This window comes from Schistocerca americana, chromosome X, assembly GCF_021461395.2.
Source record: "Schistocerca americana isolate TAMUIC-IGC-003095 chromosome X, iqSchAmer2.1, whole genome shotgun sequence".
In the NCBI taxonomy this organism is placed as follows: domain Eukaryota; kingdom Metazoa; phylum Arthropoda; class Insecta; order Orthoptera; family Acrididae; genus Schistocerca; species Schistocerca americana.
Window position 1 is genome coordinate 524,086,671 of NC_060130.1, and position 19,803 is coordinate 524,106,473.

Consider the following 19,803-nt stretch of genomic DNA (forward strand, 5'->3'; position numbering starts at 1 on the left):
TTATTAGTTTAAAGTTTAGTATCTGACGATAAATTATACAAATAACACCAAGCAACAAATTTCCAAAATCTAAACGGTTCTTTAGAAGGCTATTAGTGTAAACTAAAATTGGTATAAATTACAGGCATGTAACTTGAATAGTACACGAGTTATTGGAGGTCAAAGTGGCCAATTACTATCGATCGCGTCAGGACATAAGTACTCCACAGTTACACGAAAAAATGGTAGCAGCATGCTTATAAATATATTTAGTCATCTATGTCTTTGTTTATATCCGATATATACGAATCATGAAGAAATTGGTCAACTGTTTATTGTGTTTTAGGAAGGACAGAGACATTAGGCTACTGGCATACTTCTGCTCTATTCCTTTGATATATGTTTATTTAATTTGTTTATGTATTTAATAATGTGTGTTAGAGCGTGTTTATAGTCCAGCCGTAGGAATATTTATTTAATTTCAAGTTATTTAGATGTGAATCCAGTATTTCGAATGTGTTTCATTACCTTTGTGAGTCTGCATTGGCTTGGAGACAGGGCGGGAGCGCTCTAGGCAATCACAGTGATCGTTCCAAAAAGTGGAGAGACTGTATGGAAGTGGGAGACGGTACGGGAGAGGACATGAGAGAGTCCTTGGCAGTACGGCGCGACGGTCGCGGGAAGACTTGGAGAGTGGAGCAGTTTGCGCGTGGTCGCGGGAGAGCTATGTTGTTGTTCATAACTAATTACGTGAAGTAGGAATCTATTGTTTCCCTGTTATTCAACTTATATTTTATTTAGTTGCTGGACCATCGACACCAATACGTGTAAAAAAGGGCAGTCTTAAAGGTACTTCTGCTATCGCACTCATCATTTAAAGTCGTTAAAATAGTACCTGCAGGATTTATTTAATTGCAGTCTTTTATTTATAAATGTCTATATTACGTTCATAATTCGCAATTGCCGAGTGACAGGAACCTTCGACCATTCGATTCATGTGTGTATTCATCTTGTTTACTGTAGACTCAGCAGTATTTGGCTTGTAATGAAGCAACTACGTATCCGAGCTCCTAGACAACGAAACCAGCCAAAACTTTTAATATTTCATCTCTGAGTCTGTGGGTATGTAGTTGAGGGACATCACACCTCATTTCATTATTTTATTTTTAAAGACCACACACACTAAATGTTAACCGATCAAGGTTGTTGATGGTCAGCTTGCCGTAACCAGTGGGAATCGTCTACACTCCAGTAATGTAATGCCGGTTAACGCTACCAAGGGTTTGTGAATTTACACTCATCGAAAAATAATACCTCGGCAAGGAACGTGGGAGTCGTTTGCTGACGCGCCTATTCACATAACACTACACAGTTATGGAAATCGGCGCCATGAAGTTCTCGATGCAATGACACGTAGTATGGATATTACTTATGACGATGCAGTATTGTGACAATACTACCCACGGACATACAGGAATCGTGGTGTAATTGGCGGGCTATTATCCATGGGTTGTGGTGCACTACCGCTAGTGTAGCTATTTCATTAGCACCTCCTGTATCACGTGGCTTCGTTTCCTTTTTCCGGTCTGTGCTTTGCAATCAGACATAAAGGCGTCCACAGCCTTGTAAAAGAACGAATGACAGCGAGCTTTCTCTGGAAAACGCTTCGCATGCAAGGCAACAGCAGCCTCAACATTTCTCCTACGTTCTTCGTAAATAAGGATCATATCAGTCTTACCTTGTGTGATTGCAATATTCATCATCCACTTGCACGTCTGTTATCCGAATTGTAGGTAGGTGAGCAGACAATAAACAATGCTCAAGTATTGTAATGTTTAGAGCCGCCATCTGTTCTACGTGTGCTTTATAGGTGAGCAACGGTCACAGTGTACTGACACGGCCACGGTGGCGCTTCGAGTAGTCCCCTGTCCGAAATGGAATACAGCGTTGCGATTTTGATTTCCGATTAGAAGTTATGAAATACTGGCCTGTCCTAACCCCGCAGAATGGAGGTGGTGTCCCACGTGCCATGGGATATTCAAGGGCCATTGCAGAGTATGTCGTAAATTACGATTGTGTATCCATTTCTACTCCTCCGATCACAGCGTCATCTGTTGCGAAACGAAGAAAATACTTCGGGCAAAAGGTATGTAGACTTTGCCGAAGAATCGTAATCTGCAATAAAAAGCTGGGGTTACCACTGAAGATTTCAAAATTGCCCCCGCCAAGAAGGCACGGGGTGGGGTGGGATCGAATTTGGTATTGTTGGACGTCCCCTTCCAACACAAGCAGATTGGAATTATAACGTTTCTGGATCTGATGCGTATTTTTCGAGATATTTCAATGTCTTCTGTGAAAATGAACATCCTGTATTGTTTAAGTAGTGTCAATTTCTCTACCATGCCTAGGAAACGGTATGGCGTAGTCTTAGGCAGACTTGTGGTTCTCTCTAGTTTACGACCTGGCGGCTGGGATCACATGATGAATACCGTACCCTATCGTCGATATCGAACAAGTACAGGGGAGAAGTTCATCGTAATGTAGGTGTGTGTTTCTAGCAGTATTTTGATATTTCTACCGGTGTGTTGGGATCCGTTTGCCATTATTAGTGCAGACGAGAGATCCCTTGGCCGGAACTGATATAGCAGCTGGGGCATCGAACTGGCCCAGTTCGAGGACTTAACTGATAAACCACTTGTCCCTCCGACGCATGTTGCAGCTCGCAGCAAATTCTTGCTTTCCTTTCCACGCTTGTGGTGTGTTGGGCGTCTTCGTTCTGGACTGTATTCTCGTTGTCCTCTACGCAGTTTCTTCGGCGTTACCTAAACAGTAAGCAGATGCGGCCGTCGCGTGGTGACGCTGCGCGGCAGTTTGCGGCACAGTCTGTGTACCTTGCTGTTGCGGGACTGACCAACACGTTCTTAGAAGGTGCAGGTGGTCACTTTCAAACGGTCTCGAAGCCGAGGAACTTCTGCCATGTCATAAAGTGGTGTGACAAGAAAATCATATGGCAGTTGCAGAGCCAGCCGAATGGCACGACTCTGCACGGTCTGAAGCGTCTTCATGTGTGTGTCGGCAGCGAATACCTAATGACGAAAGCGTACCCAAGGATAGGACAGAGCAGAGCCTTGTACAACGTAACGCCCAGCCGCGAGGGAATCCTCGAGTTCGAAATCAGTAAAGGGTAGAGTTTGGTGAGTCTGGTCCTGGGTTTTTTCTTCACCACCTGGACGTGTGGGCGCCACGTAAGGCGGCGGTCGATGGTGACGCCGAGATATTGTGCCGTAAGACGCCATGGGACGGCACTTCCACCGACGAGAATCGGTGACACGCGTGCAGGAATGATGCGCCTGGCCACCAACAGGAACGGCGTTTTTGCGCCGTTGAACTGGAGACAGCATTGACGCCCCGTGCTGCAAGTGTGTCGACAGCGAGTTGCAATCTACGGCGCAGTACATGGCCGTTCAGACTTCTGCTGTAGAGCATCGTATCGTCTACGTAAAGAATGAGCTGTACGAGATCGATCTTCGGTGCGTCTGAGGTGTACGAGCACGGAGTCCTGCGGCACGCCTGCAGTAATTAGACGAACGGTGGACAAGATATTTGCAGCTCCCACGTCAAATGTCCATCCCTCGACGTAGACACTGATGAGGCGAACGTGTGACGCTGGTATCCCAAGTTGAAAAAGTTTGAACAAGAGCCCACGATATCACAAGCCTTCGTTTTCATTTTCCACTAGTATGTGTGATTTGATTAATCGATTCCCAGCAGACAAACTACGAGAAAAGATTAGACGTTAGTAGGAACGAGACATTATTGAGTATTAGAAGTATATGTGTATTTTTAAAGAATGTGAGAAAATCTGTATACTAAGCAATAGGATGCTAACAGTAACAACTAAAGCTCAGCAGTAATGGACAGCACGGGACATACTGAATGAACAAAAAGGAGCAAATTATGCTGACATCTGGAACATGGCGCAACATAGGAGATACACACATTACGCAAACGTAAAAACTGTTCGAACTAGATGACATTGAAAAGAACGTACATCTACATTTACATGGCTACTCTGCAATTCACACTTAAGTGCCTGGCAGAGGGTTCATCGAACCATTTTCATACTACTTCTCTACTATTCCACTCTCGAATGGCGCGCCGCGCGGGAGTAGCCGAGCGGTCTGAGCCGCTGCAGTCATGGACTGTGCGGCTGATCCCGGCGGAGGTTCGAATCCTCCCTCGGGCATGGGTGTGTGTTTTGTCCTTAGTATAATTTAGGTTAAGTAGTGTGTAAGCTTAGGGACTGATGACCGTAGCAGCCATAAGATTTCACACAATTGAATTGAATCGAATGGTGCGTGGGAAAAAGGAACACCTAAATCTTTTCGTTCGAGCTCTGATTTCTATTTTATTCTGATGATCGTTTCTCCCCACGTAGTTGGGTGTCAACAAAATATTTTCGCATTCGGAAGAGAAAGTTGGTGATTGAAATTTCGTAAATAGATCTCGCCGCAAAGAAAACCGCCTTTGCTTCAGTGACTGCCACCCCAACTCGCGTATCATGGCAGTGACACCCTCACCCCTATTGCGCGATAACACGAAACGAGCCCTTCCTTGCACTTTTTCGATGTCCTCCGTTAATCCTACCTGGTAAGGATCCCATACCGCGCAGCAATATTACAGCAGAGGACGGACAAGTGTAATGTAAGCTGTCTCTTTAGTGGGTTTGTAGCATCTTTAAAGTGTTCTGCCAACAAAGCGCAGTCTTTGTTTCGCCTTTCGCACAATATTATCTATGTGGTCTTTCCAATTTAAATTGCTCGTAATTGTAACTCCTGGGTATTTAGTCGAATTGTCAGCCCTTAGATTTGTGCGATTTATCGTATACCCAAAATTTATCGGATTTCTTTCAGTACCCATGTGGATGACCTCGCACTTTTCTTTGTTTAGTGCTAATAACCACTTTTCGCACCATACAGCAATTCTCTCTAGATCACTTTGTAATTGGAATTGATAGTCTGATGATTCTACAAGACGGTAAATTACAGCGTCATCTACAAACAATCTAAGGGGGCTGCTCAGATTATCACCTAGATCATTTATATAAATCAGGAACAGCAGAGGGCCTATGACACTACCTTGCGGAACGCCAGATATCACTTCTGTTCTACTCGACGATTTACCATCTGTCACTAAGAACTGTGACCTCTCTGAGAGGAAATCACGAATCCAGTCACACAACTGAGACAATACTGCATATGCAAGCAATTTGATTAATAGTCGCTTGTGAGGAACTGTATCAAAAGCCTTATGGAAATCTAGGAATATGGAATAGATCTGAGATCCCTTGTCGACAGCACTCATTACTTCATGGGAATAAAGAGCTAGCTGTGTTGCACAAGAACGATATTTTCTGGATCCGTGTTGGTTATGTATCAGTAAGTCATTTTCTTCAAGGTGATCCATAATGTTCGACTACAATATATGCTCCAAAATCCCACTGCAAATTGAGATCAGTGATATGAGTCTGTAATTTAATGGGTTACTCCTATTTCCTTTCTTGAATATTGGTGTGACCTGTGCTACTTTCCAGTCTTTCGTCAATTGAGCTGTTGTATATGATTGTTAAGAAAGGTGCTAATGTGTCTGCATACTCTGAGAGGAACCTGATTGGTATACCATCTGGACCGGAAGACTTGCCTTTCTTAAGTGATTTGAGTTGTTTCACAACACCTAAGATATCTGCTTTTATGTCACTCATGCTAACAGCTGGTCTGGTTACGAATTCTGGAATATTTACTTCGTTTTCTTTCGTGAAGGAATTACGGAAAACTGTATTTAGTAACTCCGCTTTAGGGACACCATCATCGGTAACACTTCCATTGCTATCGCGCAGTGACGCTATTGACTGTTTTATGCCTCTGGTGTACTTTACATACGACCGGAATCTCTTTGGGTTTCCTACCATATTTTGAGACAATATTTCATTGTGGAAACTGTTAAAAGTATCTCGCATTGACGTCCGCACTAAATTTCGAGCTTCCGTGAAACTTAGTCAGTCTTCAGGATTTTTCGTTCTTCTGAATTTTGCATGCTTTTTTCGTTGCTTCTGCAACAGTGTTCTGACGTGTTTTGGGTAGCATGGTGGATCAGTCCCGTCTCTTATTAACTTAAGCGATATGAATCTATCTACTACTGTCAATACTGTATCTTTGAATTTGAGCCATATCTGGTCTACACTTACATAATTACCTTGGAAGGAATGGACTCTTAGGAAGGCATCAAGCGAATTTTTATCTGATATATATATATATTGCGTTTATTTTTAGTGGTTTTGGTTGATATGGTTTTGAGCCTCGCTACAATGACCTTGTGTTCACTAATCCCTGTATACGTCATGACGCTCTTTATTAGATCAGGATTATTGGTGGCTAAGAGGTCAAGCGTGTTTTCGCAACCATTTACAATTCGTGTGGGTTCAGGAACTAATTGCTCAAAGTAATTCTCAGAGAAAGCATTTAGTACAATTTCGGAAGACGTCTTCTGTCTTCTACCGGATTTGAAGGTGTATTTTCGCCAACAAATCGAGGATAGATTGAATCTCCACCAACTATAACTGTATGACTGAGGTACTTATTTGTAATGAGATTCAAGTTTTCTTTGAAGCGTTCTTTGAAGCGTTCAGCTATTACATCATCTGAGTCGGGGGTCGGTAGAAGGAGCCAATTATTATTTTGGTATGACTGTTGAGTATAACCTCCACCCAATAGTAATTCGCAGGAACTATCTATTTCAACTTCACTACCCAGACTCCGATCCCTACATCGTTATAAAAATTTAGGCATTTTACCGGACGATGCAACGGAACCCGAGGCATGTCAAACAAGAACTGTAGTAGGTAAAGACTATAAGTGAGATATACAGTTTTCACTCTTTACGAAAGGTGTTGCCGCAAATGAAAACCATTATCCGCGACGATAACTGCAGATATGACGAGTATGAAAGGTAATTTAGTACGAAAACATACGTGACATCATTCTACATTTCATGATATACACGAATAACCGACTGATTTGTAGACGGTGGTGAACATGAACCAAGATCTTTGAAATTTAATCTCAAGAATGAAAAACATAGCATGGAAGCTAAATGTGGTGGAAGGGGTCAAAGGGAGAAGTATTTATAGTGAGAAACCAGTTGTTGGGAAAAAAGAACAGTAACACAATTATATAAAAGCTATAATTTGCTGCTTGACAGTCACTAGGTCCGATAAAATGACATCCTTAACTCAGCCACATTCTGTTCTCGCACGGAGAGACGGCCACTGAAAACATTTAGTACTGCAGTCTGTAAACTGCGTGATCGAAACACCTGAAGAACTTCTCTTTCGTTGTTGATGCAATGTGATGGATATAGTTTGGTAAAGAGTAGATGAAGCATTACCTCGGAAACTGTGGATAACTGCTTAAAGAATACCGACATAGTTCCAAAATAATTCCAAAACCCGCGTGACAATCGATACCGCAACCAAGACGGCGTTTGTGAGTGTATCAACGTTGTGTCATCTATAGTGCTGTTACTTACATCATGTGTATCGCTCTCGAACAATGGTATGGAATCGTTATATTCCACAATCAGGTCTTCGTCAGATCCCTGCGCTAACACATCAGCACTGCCTGCATTTTCACCTGAAAGGAGAAACAGAGACAATGTTCCAATAAAGAAACATTCTGCAAGTTCAGTCCGTTCTTTACATAAGCTGTAATCTATAAACTAACGCACATCTGACTTGGAGCTACTAGTATGGATTGGACTATTAAAAGATAAGATCCGTGAAGTTGGTTTGCGATTTTTGATAGGTGCTTTGGTTGTACACATATTGGAACAAAAGGGATAGGATTCGTTGCATGTTTTACAGGTGGGAAGAGATTTCAGATTAGAAGAGTCTTTGTGAAGTTGTCAGTGTGGACAGGTGGGAAGGACAGAGGGTTCTTACATTTACTGGTGAAGTGATCACTATACAGTAGGCAATGGGGGCGTCGGATGGATTAGGACTGGTGAATCCCAGTTCAGTTGCATATCGTTTGAGGCATTGGAAGGTTCCGTTATGGATTAGGTGGCCAGTGGTGTCTGTTGATTCGGTGAAAGGGCTAAATAAGCATGGCTGTGGTTCTTATGAGTGCAAAATGTTTAAATTTCAAGGTAGGGATTGGAATTTAATTTCCACACAACCTTTATACGGTGATTTCAGGGTCTACCTAACTGACAACATCAATGAGGATCGGTGGGCAATGAGGCAAATGTGATTTTGACCTGCAAGGGGACAGCAGGGTGAAGGTGGCATGGGTACAAATAGAAGACTTACTGGCGTAGATTGTTGATGGGATTGGAATCAGTGAATTTTATGATAACTGAGTTTCTCCTGGGAATTCTTTTGAAATAGAGTATTTAATTATAGATTTCTTGGAGGAGAGTCTTTGGGTTTAGGAATTTGGCTTCTGATATTGATAACAAAGCTTTATGTGTTTGAGAGATGTGGTTAAAAATATCGGTAGCTGGATTATTAATGGATGGTTGGGAGGGAGTATTCTGGGTGGGTGATGTGACCATGTAATCTGTAACCACTTATCGTTTGAGATTTTTGGCCGTTTTGAAAAATGGGCGTGTGCGCTGTTACATTTCGGAGGCTTACTAGGGATATGGGATGGGGTTTGTTGGAAAGTGGAAGATAAGAGGTAAGTATCTATTCGAATGTTACCTGGAAACGGCAATGACGGCACTGCGGTGACGATGAGCTGTTCGTTTGGTACTGCAGCTAATGGTGCAGATGCTGGCGACAGTGGTGCTAATGGTGCTGTGTCTGACAGAGCTGCTGGTGGCGCTGGTGGCTGTGTTGATATTTGCGGTAGTGGTGGTTCAGCTGATGTCTTGGGCTGTTCAGCTGCTGCTGCCGCCAATGGTGCCGATGCCGCCAATGCACAGTGCTCTGGATCTGAAAAAAGTGATAGTTACTGAATAAGTTGACTATTATAGAATCTTGTAGAGGAGGCTCTAGTACATGTTACTCCAAAAGGAAAGCAGCGTATCTTTGATACTAGAGACGCTACGTTAGCTCAAAGTTACTGTTCTCGGCACAGCGTTAACGAGAGGTAATGACTCATAAATATCAACCTTATTGGAAGTGTGTGTAACTTTTAATGACTCATAAATACCACCCTTATTGGAAGTGCGTGTAACTTTTTACTGAGTTCAGTTTGATTGAGGGTATCAGTGTAGGTATGTAGAAAAATTTAGCGTGTATCATGTTTCCATTGACTTGCACTACAGCGTGTTAGAAATCCATGTCAAATAGGGGACTGCAAAAAGATCTTCCTTGTAAAACTAAAATTAGAAAAAAAGATATGTATTCGGCGTTATTCAGGAATTTCCTTCGTGACGCTTTTAACTTATATTGCTTTGTAGTAGAATGTGAAAGAAATTTCTGACCTTCTCTGTCTCTCTACTTGTGGCGTTAGAAATACACGACGCCGAGGCACACTGGGCAGTTGTTTTGATAGGATATGTCGACTGCTACGAACACTGTTGCGTTTTTTATCATTTCAATATACACTATGTGATCAAAAGTATCCGGACACCCCAAAAAACATACGTTTTTCATATTAGGTGCATTGTGCTGCCACCTACTGCCAGGTAATCCATATCAGCGACCTCAGTAGTCATTATACATCGTAAGAGAGCAGAATGGGGCGCTCCGTGAAACTCACAGACTTCGACCGTGGTCACGTGATTGGGTTCACTTGTTCATACGTCTATAAGCGCGATTTCCACACTCCTAAACATCCCTAGGTCCACTGTTTCCGATATGATAGTGAAGTGGAAACGTGAAGGGACACAATAGCATACAGGCCGACAGTTGAAGAGACTGCCGTCAATTGAAGAGGGTTGTAATGTGTAATAGGCATATATCTATCCATACCATCACACAGGAATTCCAAACTGCATCAGGAACCAATGGAAGTACTGTGACAGTGAGGCGGGAGGTGATAAAACTTGGATTTCAAGGTCGAGCGGGATCTCATAAGCCACACATCACCTCCGTAAATGCCAAACGACGCCTCGCTTCCTGTAAGGAGCGTAAACATTTTACGATTGAATAGTGTAAAAACGTTGTGTGGAGTGACGAATCACGGTACACAATGTGGCGATCCGATGGTAACGTGTGGGTATGGCGAATGCCCGATGAACGTTATCTGCCAAGCTGTGTTGTGCCATCAGCAAAATTCGGAGGCGGTGGTGTTATGGTGTGGTCGTGTTTTACAAAGTGTTCAAATGTGTGTGCATTCCTAAGGGACCAAACTACTGAGGTCATCGGTCCCTAGATTTACACAATACTTAAACTAACTTATGCTAAGAACAACACACACACCCATGCCCGAGGGAGGACTCGAACCTCCGGGGGGGGGGGGGGGGGGGGGGGGGCAATCCGTGACATGGCGCCTCAAACCATAGAGGGGGGCTCGCAACCCTTGTTGTTTTACGTGGCAGCATCACAGCAGAGACCTACATTAACGTTTTAAGCCCCTTCTTGCTTCCCACTGTTGAAGAGCAATTCGGAGATGGCGATTGCATCTTTCGACCTGTTCATAATGCACGGCCTGTGACGGAGTGGTTACACAACAATAACATCCCTGTAATGGACTGGCTTGCACAGAGTCCTGACCTGGATCCCACAGAACACCTTTGGGATGTTTTGTAACGCCGACTTCGTGCCAGGCCTCACCGACCGACATCGATGCCTGTCCTCAGTGCTGCACTCCGTGAAGAATAGGCTGCCATTCACTAAGAAACGTTCCAGCACCTGATTGAACGTATGCCTGCGAGAATGGAAGCTATCATCAAGGCTAAGGGTGGGCCAACATCATATCGAATTCCAGCATTAACGATGGAGGGCGCCACGAACTTGTAAGTCATTTTCAGACAGGTGTCCGGATACTTTACATAGTGTATATACACCAGATTCTTTATTTTAACTTGTTATTAAATCTTTATCATTTTTATAAAACATCTGCCAATTAGAATACAGCAATAACTAGTACATGGAAACCAGAATCCACGGAATAGAAGAATCATGGTTGACCAAATATGGAGTTCAAGAAAGAAACAGATTGAAACAAAAGAAAACAAGCCACTGATTAACCTCTCTGGGGGACACCACCTTGACGAAGCACTGTCCGTGTGGGTGGAGAGGCTTGGTATCCGCTGGAAGCTGAGGGCTATGCCGAAGGTAGAGGACCTACTGCCGGAAAGGCCTCAGCCGATGGATCAGACTAAGAGTGTCCCACAACGTCCCATCTTCCCTATCTACTCCTAGTCCTACCTTATTCCCTGACCCAACCCAAGGTGTGATGCGATCCGTGCTGACGGGTGCGAGGCACATGGGAAGATGTGTCGCAAACAGAGCCTCAGGGATACCGGGCGACCTCCGTGAGTAATTAGCCTTACACCGTGTGGGGTATTCGTGGTGTGGACCTCCTAGATACACAAATCTCGTGGGGCCAACATGGACACGACTACAGAAAAAGAAAAAGAAACTGATGGGCAAATTGAGACCTCAGATACCCAAACATCGGGGACTGAACTGATGGAAGGTATTTCCACTACTGAATCAGGGTCTAGACCTGAGCCAGAAGTGGGAACTGTAACCGAGAAGCAAGACCAGATTAAGATCAAAGGCTTGTCTGGGGCCCAAACGAGGAAGCTACTCAGGGAACAGAGGGAAAAGGAAGGAAAAGAATGGCCTCCTAAGCAAAAGTGGAGGGAAGTAAAGGGACTAGAACCCAAGATTTCCAGGAAAAAACTTTCTCAGGTTGAAGGGAACACGCAGACCCCCACAACGTCAAAGGCAGGTAGTAAGTGGATAAGGGAGGAATCAAAGACTCCCTCCTCCCTGGATAAGCGAGTCCAGAAAAAACCGAGGCAAGAAATAGGGAAACAGAACTATAGTACTGCAGTCTCGGGTTTTAGGATGGCAGTTATCCAGGAAGGTTACCCACTGGTGGCCATAACCTCGCAGCAAGAGGAACTAGTACAGATGGCTCTCTTTGAAAAGATTTGGGGGGGGGGGGGGGGGGGGGACGCTGGCCCAGGCCCCAACATCAGGAAGGTCTATCTAGATCGTGGTGCACTCATTTTTGTGTGTGAGGGGGTGCACACAGTAGAATGGCTCAAGGACAAGGTGCCCATCATATCACTGTGGGAAGATGCGAAGCTGCTAGTTAAGACCGCAGCAGAGCTTCTTAAGGCCACAAAGATATCATTAAGGGTACCCAAGATCCTTAAGGAAGTCTCTCCCAAGACTCTGTTCTGGAAAATAGGGGCCCAGAACCTAAAAGTCCCGACAGAAAACTGGAGAGTGATTAACCAGAAGGTTGCTCCAGAAGGACGAACCCTGGTGGTAGGGGTTGGTGAGAAGTCCCTGAAGGCAATGTGGGAGCAGGACCTGTAACTGTTTTTAGGGTTCTCGTAGGTCACTGTCAGGGTTCTCAAAGATGGCAGTAAGACAAAGCCCGGAGGTGCTGCAGATTAATCTGCAGCACAGTAAAGGGGCCTCTGCTGCCTTGAGTCGCTGCCTGGGGAGACAAGAAGTGGACGTGGCCCTGATACAAGAACCCTATTTATACAAAGGGGGTGTAACGGTCCTCGGAGGCACGGGAGGTAAGCTGATCTCTGCTAGGAATCTAAGAAACTCCAGAACATGCATCTATGTTATAAATGGCATTTCTTTCATGCCAATGATGGATTTCTGCTCTAGGGACTTAGTGACCATCAAAATGCAGCAATGTGAGGAAGGTATCACGAGGTAAATTATTTTGACCTCAGCATACCTTCCTTACGAAGACAGTTCTCCCCCTCCCTTGGAGGTGAGGAGACTGGTAGAGACTTGCCAGCGTCAAGGTGATCAACTGCTGGTGGGGTCTGACGCCAATGCCCACAACCTAGTGTGGGGCAGCAAGGACACCAATAGTAGAGGTGAGTACCTTCTTGAATTCCTCTTAGCTAACAACCTAGAGGTCCTGAATAGGAGCAATGAACCTAGATTCAGGAATAGCAGAAGGGAAGAAGTAATTAACATAACAGTTGGTTCCACGATGATGGGTAGCTATGTCAAACAATGGCATGTGGTTTTCGAGCCATCCTCATCGGACCACATGAACATTAAATTCAAGGTTCAAATGGGAATCAGACAGACCATGAATTACAGAAATCCCAGGAAAACAGACTGGGAGACATATAGGAGGGACCTTCACTTAGGCTTATCGGAAATTAAAACCGCAATAAGGAAGCTAGTAGAATTTGAGGAAGTAGCAGAGGCTGTTAGCTTTGCCATAGTGACCTCATATCAGGACAACTGCACAATCACCAGAAAGTTCAGAAATAGGAGTGTTCCTTGGTGGAATAACAAATTGGAAATGCAAAGAAAACAGGTATGGAGATTGTTTAATATTACGAGACGTAAAGTACAATGGGCCAAATATCGTGAGGCCCTTCTCAGTTACAATCTTGCAATAAGACAAGCAAAGGGGGCATAGTGGAAGGCATTCTGTGAGGAAGTGGAAGGCACGGCTGCACAAGCCAGACTTCACAAGATTCTCACTAGAGTACCAACTAATCCAGGAGGTACATTGAGGAAGGAGGATGGGAAATATACAAAGACAGCGCATGAGACGTTGGAATTGCTCCTCAAAACTCACTTTCCTCAATATGCTCTGCCGGATAACACACACCAGTATGTGACCCCAGAGAGACAACGGCTCTCAGGCACTCAAAGAGAGGACTGGGAATTGGCCAAGGAGTGTGTGAACTCCAACAAAATCCAGTGGGTGATGGGAACATTCCAACCATTCATGTCACCTGGCCCAGATCGAATTTTTCCAGCTCTCCTGCAACAGGCAGGAGGTAAGCTTATAGGAATACTATGCAGGCTATTCGGGGTTAGCTTAGCAGTAGGAATCATCCCCAGTGTTTGGAGGGCAGTAACGGTTGTCTTCATTCCAAAGCCAGGGAGAATTGATCATACCAAGGCCAAGGATATGAGACCAATCAGTCTGTCCACCTTCATTCTCAAAACATTGGAAAAACTTGTTAATGTATACATTGGGGAGGAGGCTAAGTAGGGTCCCTCTATACCTGAACCAACATGCATACCAACCAGGTAAATCATGTGAGAAAGCTCTCCACCAACTCTTAGGGAAGGTGGAAAAAGCACTTCACTTCCAAGAAATAGCCCTCTGCATCTTCCTGGATATCAAGGGGCACTTTAGTAACACGACCTTCGATTCCATGGTAAGGGCAGCAGAGGTGCATGACCTGGGGACCACTGTATGTAGGTGGACCAGAGGCATGCTTAGTGGAAGGAAGGTAGAGGCTACCATGATGAATGAAAAAATGGTAATTAAGACCACTAGAGGCTGCCCACAAGAACGAATATGCACAAGGAGGGTTGGACATTGTGCAAAAATAGTACATTAAACAGGATCTGAGAGTTAATCCTAAGACTACTGTTGTGGTGTCATTTACGAAGAGACATATTCAGCATGAAAGTTGGAATCTAAAGCTCTTCGATGAAACTCTACCTGTGAAGGGGACAGTGAAATATCTAGGGGTAACCTTGGATGAGAAGCTAACTTGGATCCCTCATATTAGGAGTATCTGCTCCAAGGCAAAAAGCAGTTTAGTGAGTACTAGGAGGGCTTGTGGCAAAAACTGGGGCCTAAGCCCTAGGGTATGCACTGGATATACACCACAGTGGTTAGACCTAGGATTTCCTATGGGGCCTTAGTGTGGTGGAAGAAGGTAGAACAGCGGGTTGCTGCTAAATAGCTTGCTAAGGTGCAGAGATTGGCCTGCTTAGCCATAATGGGCGGAATTAGCAGCACACCAACTGCTGGAATGGAAGTCATGGTGGATATGCCTCCACTTCACCTTTGGGTTAAGATGGAGGCAGCAGGTGGGGCATACAGACTGGCCAAAACTAGGTCTCATTCGGGTATCCAGAATCACACACTAACATAGTGAGTGAGGTAAATATAGGTATGGCTGGGGAAATGCTCGCCGACTATATAATAACTCCCAACTGCCTCATCAAGCCTTACAACATAATAATTGGAAGTAGGGAGCAGTGGGAGAAAACAGTTCGACACCGTATGGGGGACATCATTTGGTTCATCGATGGGTCGAAAACAGATCAAGGCGTTGGGGCAGGGTTGTAAGGGGTTCAACCAAGACTGAAGAGCAGCATCTCTCTAGGGAAACTGGCCCCTGTATTCCAAACCGAAATTACTGCAATCAGGGCATGTGTGGAGGAGAATATGAGTAGGTGCTACAATAACCGCAGCATCTACATCTATTCAGACAGCCAGGCAGCCATGAAATCATTGACAGCTCCTGCAACAAGATCTAAGATTGTTGCACATTGCCACACAGGGCTCAGGTGGAGCTAGGGGGAAGCAATAGGGTGTACCTAGTGTGGGTCACTGGCCACTCAGGGATCTGTGGCAATGAACAAGTCGATAGACTGGCTATGATGGGGGCAACAACTCCATTTATTGGACCGGAACCTTCCTTGACAATCACCAAGGCTATGATCAAATTAGAACTACGGAACTGTCTTAGGAAACAGCACGTAGGATATTGGACCAGCCCGCATCTCGTGGTCGTGCGGTAGCGTTCTCGCTTCCCACGCCCGGGTTCCCGGGTTCGATTCCCGGCGGGGTCAGGGATTTTCTCTGCCTCGTGATGGCTGGGTGTTGTGTGCTGTCCTTAGGTTAGTTAGGTTTAAGTAGTTCTAAGTTCTAGGGGACTGATGACCATAGATGTTAAGTCCCATAGTGCTCAGAGCCATTTGAACCATTTTGATATTGGACCAAGGTCCATAAACAAAAACATGGTAAGGTTATGATGCCCAAGCGATGTTTTAAAAGAAGCTCTGTGATCCTGGGATTGAACAGGAAAGAGATCAAACTCATGACTGGGCTGATAACCGGCCATGGGAACTTCAAAAAACACCTACACAAAATGGGTATAATGGAATAGAACCCTAAATGTAGTATCTGCGATGAGGGTGAAGAAATTGCATCACACCTAATCTTTGACTGCATGGCATTGGAGAGTAAAAGATACAGAATCTTCGGGACAACTAGACCTGGAGAAATTGTGTCTAACAAAAAACTGGTAGAGGGACTCCTTGCACTATTTAAGGGCACTGGTTGGCTTTACCAGATATACGGGGAGCGATACCGCGCAATAAACCTAGTTTCGGCGCGGGCAGTGGCGGGTCAGACCTAAGCTGTTTTACCTCTCCTGTTAAAATCAGTCAATCAATCAGTCAGCCACTGATTAATATAACAGGAATTGTCTCTGGCTAATCAAATGAGTCTTCGTTATTCCATTGCCTCGAAAATTGCCAGGATTGTCAATGAAACCTTGACAGAGTCACCATTGCAGACTGATAAATAAAAAGCAGCGTTAAAATATCAGCAACACACACAGTATTAAAACGTCTGCCGATGACGCATTTTCCGAAGTCGTCGACGGAAAGTTTTCTAAATACCAGTACATAATTATTAGGAATTCAGTGAAAAAATACAATGCTCTTATCTAACCCAATTCCGAAAAAATGGTAGAAGCTAAATTTGGTGTCACCTATCAGATATATACATAATCGAAACTCGTTCCAAAGTCAGAGTACAAATACGCTTAAATCATATCAGAAAGTATTTTATATGTTCAATGTCAGGCTGATTTTAAAATAGGATTTAGATAGTTCTTCGGCACATCGAACACAAACAAAAGTTACTAATGGAAGGGATTCGGAGGTTAATGTTTTTTTTACATCGTTGGTTCTATTGCAGCTAGCATCTAGACAGTCTGTTACAAAAAAAGGAGTGATACGGAAAAATCGTAAGCCTTTGTCACTTCGTTTTCGTAGACCAACGACGCTACAATTTTTATATGGAAACACAGAGTCTACTTCAAATGGTTAAAAATATATTGACGATCAGATTGTGTCACTAGTTCGTTTCAAATCATAAGTAATAATAATTCATTACCAAACAGTTTCCGCAGTGATCTTTTACATCATCCACCTCTGTGTAGCAACATCTAAACATTTTAATAATCTCGATTTTGTAAAAAATATAGTGATACATGTTCCCAATATACGTTATGGATTATCAGCCTTACATGCCTATATTCGTTGCTTTCAGTGTTTACTTCACCTTGGATATAAACTTGCGAGTAAAAACATTGGCAGCTGCGATCAACGGAAGACAAAAATCGTTTTGAGATTCGGGAAAAAGCACTTCACAAGGGGTTTCAAAGGCAGCTAGGTTCTTCTCGTTGATCGCTCAAAGGCTCGGTATAGGAGCAACACTGCTCGTCATTTTTTCATTAATCATCAGTGTTTGCACAAATTCTGGGACCGGACGAAAATTTCATATATCAGTTTTGGGTTATCTTGCAGGTCATGCCATATGCCTATAACTTGAGCTTCGAAAATTTTAAAAAACAATTGTCGTGCTACTGTGGAAATGTACGTAGACAAGTTCCCTTAGTATTACATGTGTACGACAGTTCACAAAGTCCTACTTCACGGTGCCTAGACAACACAATCAAGAATTTTGCAAATAGGTCAGTTATATGAAATTCCTCAGGAAACCAGAAGTAAGGAGAAAAATATATCGTGCATGGTTATCAGGAAAAATTCAAGCATAAATAGAATGGAAGATGTTTTTCGCTACTTCCCGGTATCTTCCAATCCACTTGTTTTGAGCATGAGCAAAATGAAACCCAGCAACAGTAAAAATTAGCCAACGGACGCCCCACAGCTTTTGCTTTTTCCTGATAATGAGTCTGAAATTTTTTTACAAATTGCTGATACGTATGATACGGACTTTGATTTTAAACTTTATAACTATCCCAACACTGAGAGCGGGAGATTTTTATGATTTTTTTCTGATTTACATTTTTTTAGTGTACATATTATTACATAATAGCTGGAATGTTAACAGTTTTCAAAATATTATAATCATTAGGGTGTAGAAAAATATCCGCTACCAGTCACAATAAAAGGTTATTTATTTGTCACACGACCGGTTTCGAGCTTGCGCCCATCATTCATGTACATGTTTATACTGTTGGAGATCAATGTATAAATACAAAAAATATTTACTGGTGACTAAACAGATACAAGTGGCATCTGGTTTAGTAGGTGTGCATTGTTTCTTTTTGATTTTGTTGTTACGTTTATCAATTACATCTGGGTTGTATCCATTTCTATGTGCAATTTCTTTGATAATGTTAATTTCTTGTTGTTCATCATGTGGGCTGAATGGGATTTTATGCATACGATAGAATGTGGATCTGAAGAATGCCATTTTATATAGTACTGGATGACATGAGGAGTTGTTAATGACAATGTCACTAGTGGTAGGTTTTCTGTAAATGTGGAAGGCATGGTTGTTGATTACATTAGATATTGTAAGGTCAAGAAAATTGATGCGTTTACCTACTTGATGTTCCACAGTTAAGTTGAGGTTGTTGTGCATGCTGTTGAGGCCTTTAGAAAGTTTCTCAATCTCCTCAGTTGTACCACTGTGCAAGATAATAGTATCATCCACATACGTTTAGTAGTATATTATTTTATTTTCGAGTAAACTATCTGACATGAAAAATTTATTTTCTGTGTGGTTAATATCTGGAAGTATTCCTGCCAAACTGCTGCTCATTGTAAGACCATCTTCCTATTTATAAATTTTGTTATTAAAGGTAAAATAATTGTGTGATAGGACTAGTTCTAGCAGGTCAATGAGTTCACATATCTCAGCCTTGGATAGCTTTTTGTGTTTTAATAGGTTGTTTCTAATTATCTGAATAGTGTCATGTACAGGAATGTTGGTGTAAAGGTTTATTATGTCTATTGAAGCAAATTTGGCACTCTCTGTTATTGGTAAGTCTTTGACATGCTCAATAAGTTCATAACTATTCTTAACTGAAAAATTGTTTTCATAGGTATAAAAGTTACTAAGAATGTCTATAAGTTTCTTGCTGGTCTGTTTCTTGTGATGACTATGGGGCGTATAGGGCCACTTTTCTTATGAATCTTTGGTTGGGAACGTAGTTTTGGTGCAGATGGGGTAATTACAAGGCATTTTAGAACATCAGAGTCAGATAACAGGAAGTCAGAAGATTTGAGTTTTTCTCAAGCTGGGCCTAAAATTTGGGTGTGGGGTCATTGTGTATTTCGCGTATGTTACTACTCTGGAAAAATTCTAGAGTTTTGTTGATATATTCAGATTCGTACATAACAACAGCTGATTTCCCTTTATCAGATTTGGCTACCAGAGCTTTGTTTTCAGATAGTTTTCTATTAATATTTCTGAGCAGTTTGGAGTCTTAGTTATTTAATTTTTGATTCTGTAAGTTTTTGTGTATGATATTGGTAACTTGCAGCCTAATACTAATCTTCTCATTATTATTTATTTTAGCTGAGTAACATGCCATTTTAGAGCAACAATAAATTCTCTGTTATTGTTGTCAGTGAGTATAGGTGGCATATTATGTTTGAGACCCTTCTCAAGTAATTCAGTTTCATTTTTCAAATGAGAGTTTGGTTGAATTAGTCAACCTATCGCTACCTTTGTTCGGATGTGGAAGTAGTCCTAGTTGTTGCAGTTGGTTAGGGTTGAGACCAAATTATTTCTGAATATGTCTAGTTGACGCTACTAGTTGTTCTTTGGACACTTGCTCATTAATTTTATCTAAAAT

General features: G+C 42.9%; 1 protein-coding gene across 5 annotated transcripts in view; it reads right to left on the reverse strand.

Moving 5' to 3' along the window:
• The window catches only part of LOC124554783 (testis-specific gene A8 protein-like), a 278,814-nt gene that overhangs the window by 13,675 nt on the left and 245,336 nt on the right, over positions 1-19,803 (reverse strand). For all 5 annotated transcript variants that reach the window (XM_047128432.1, XM_047128429.1, XM_047128431.1 and 2 more), the window contains 2 exons: positions 8,738-8,971; positions 7,564-7,667 (listed from right to left, as the gene is read on the reverse strand). In XM_047128432.1, the coding sequence (XP_046984388.1) occupies positions 7,564-7,667; positions 8,738-8,971 (338 nt within the window). The remainder of the gene's footprint in view (positions 1-7,563; positions 7,668-8,737; positions 8,972-19,803) is intronic.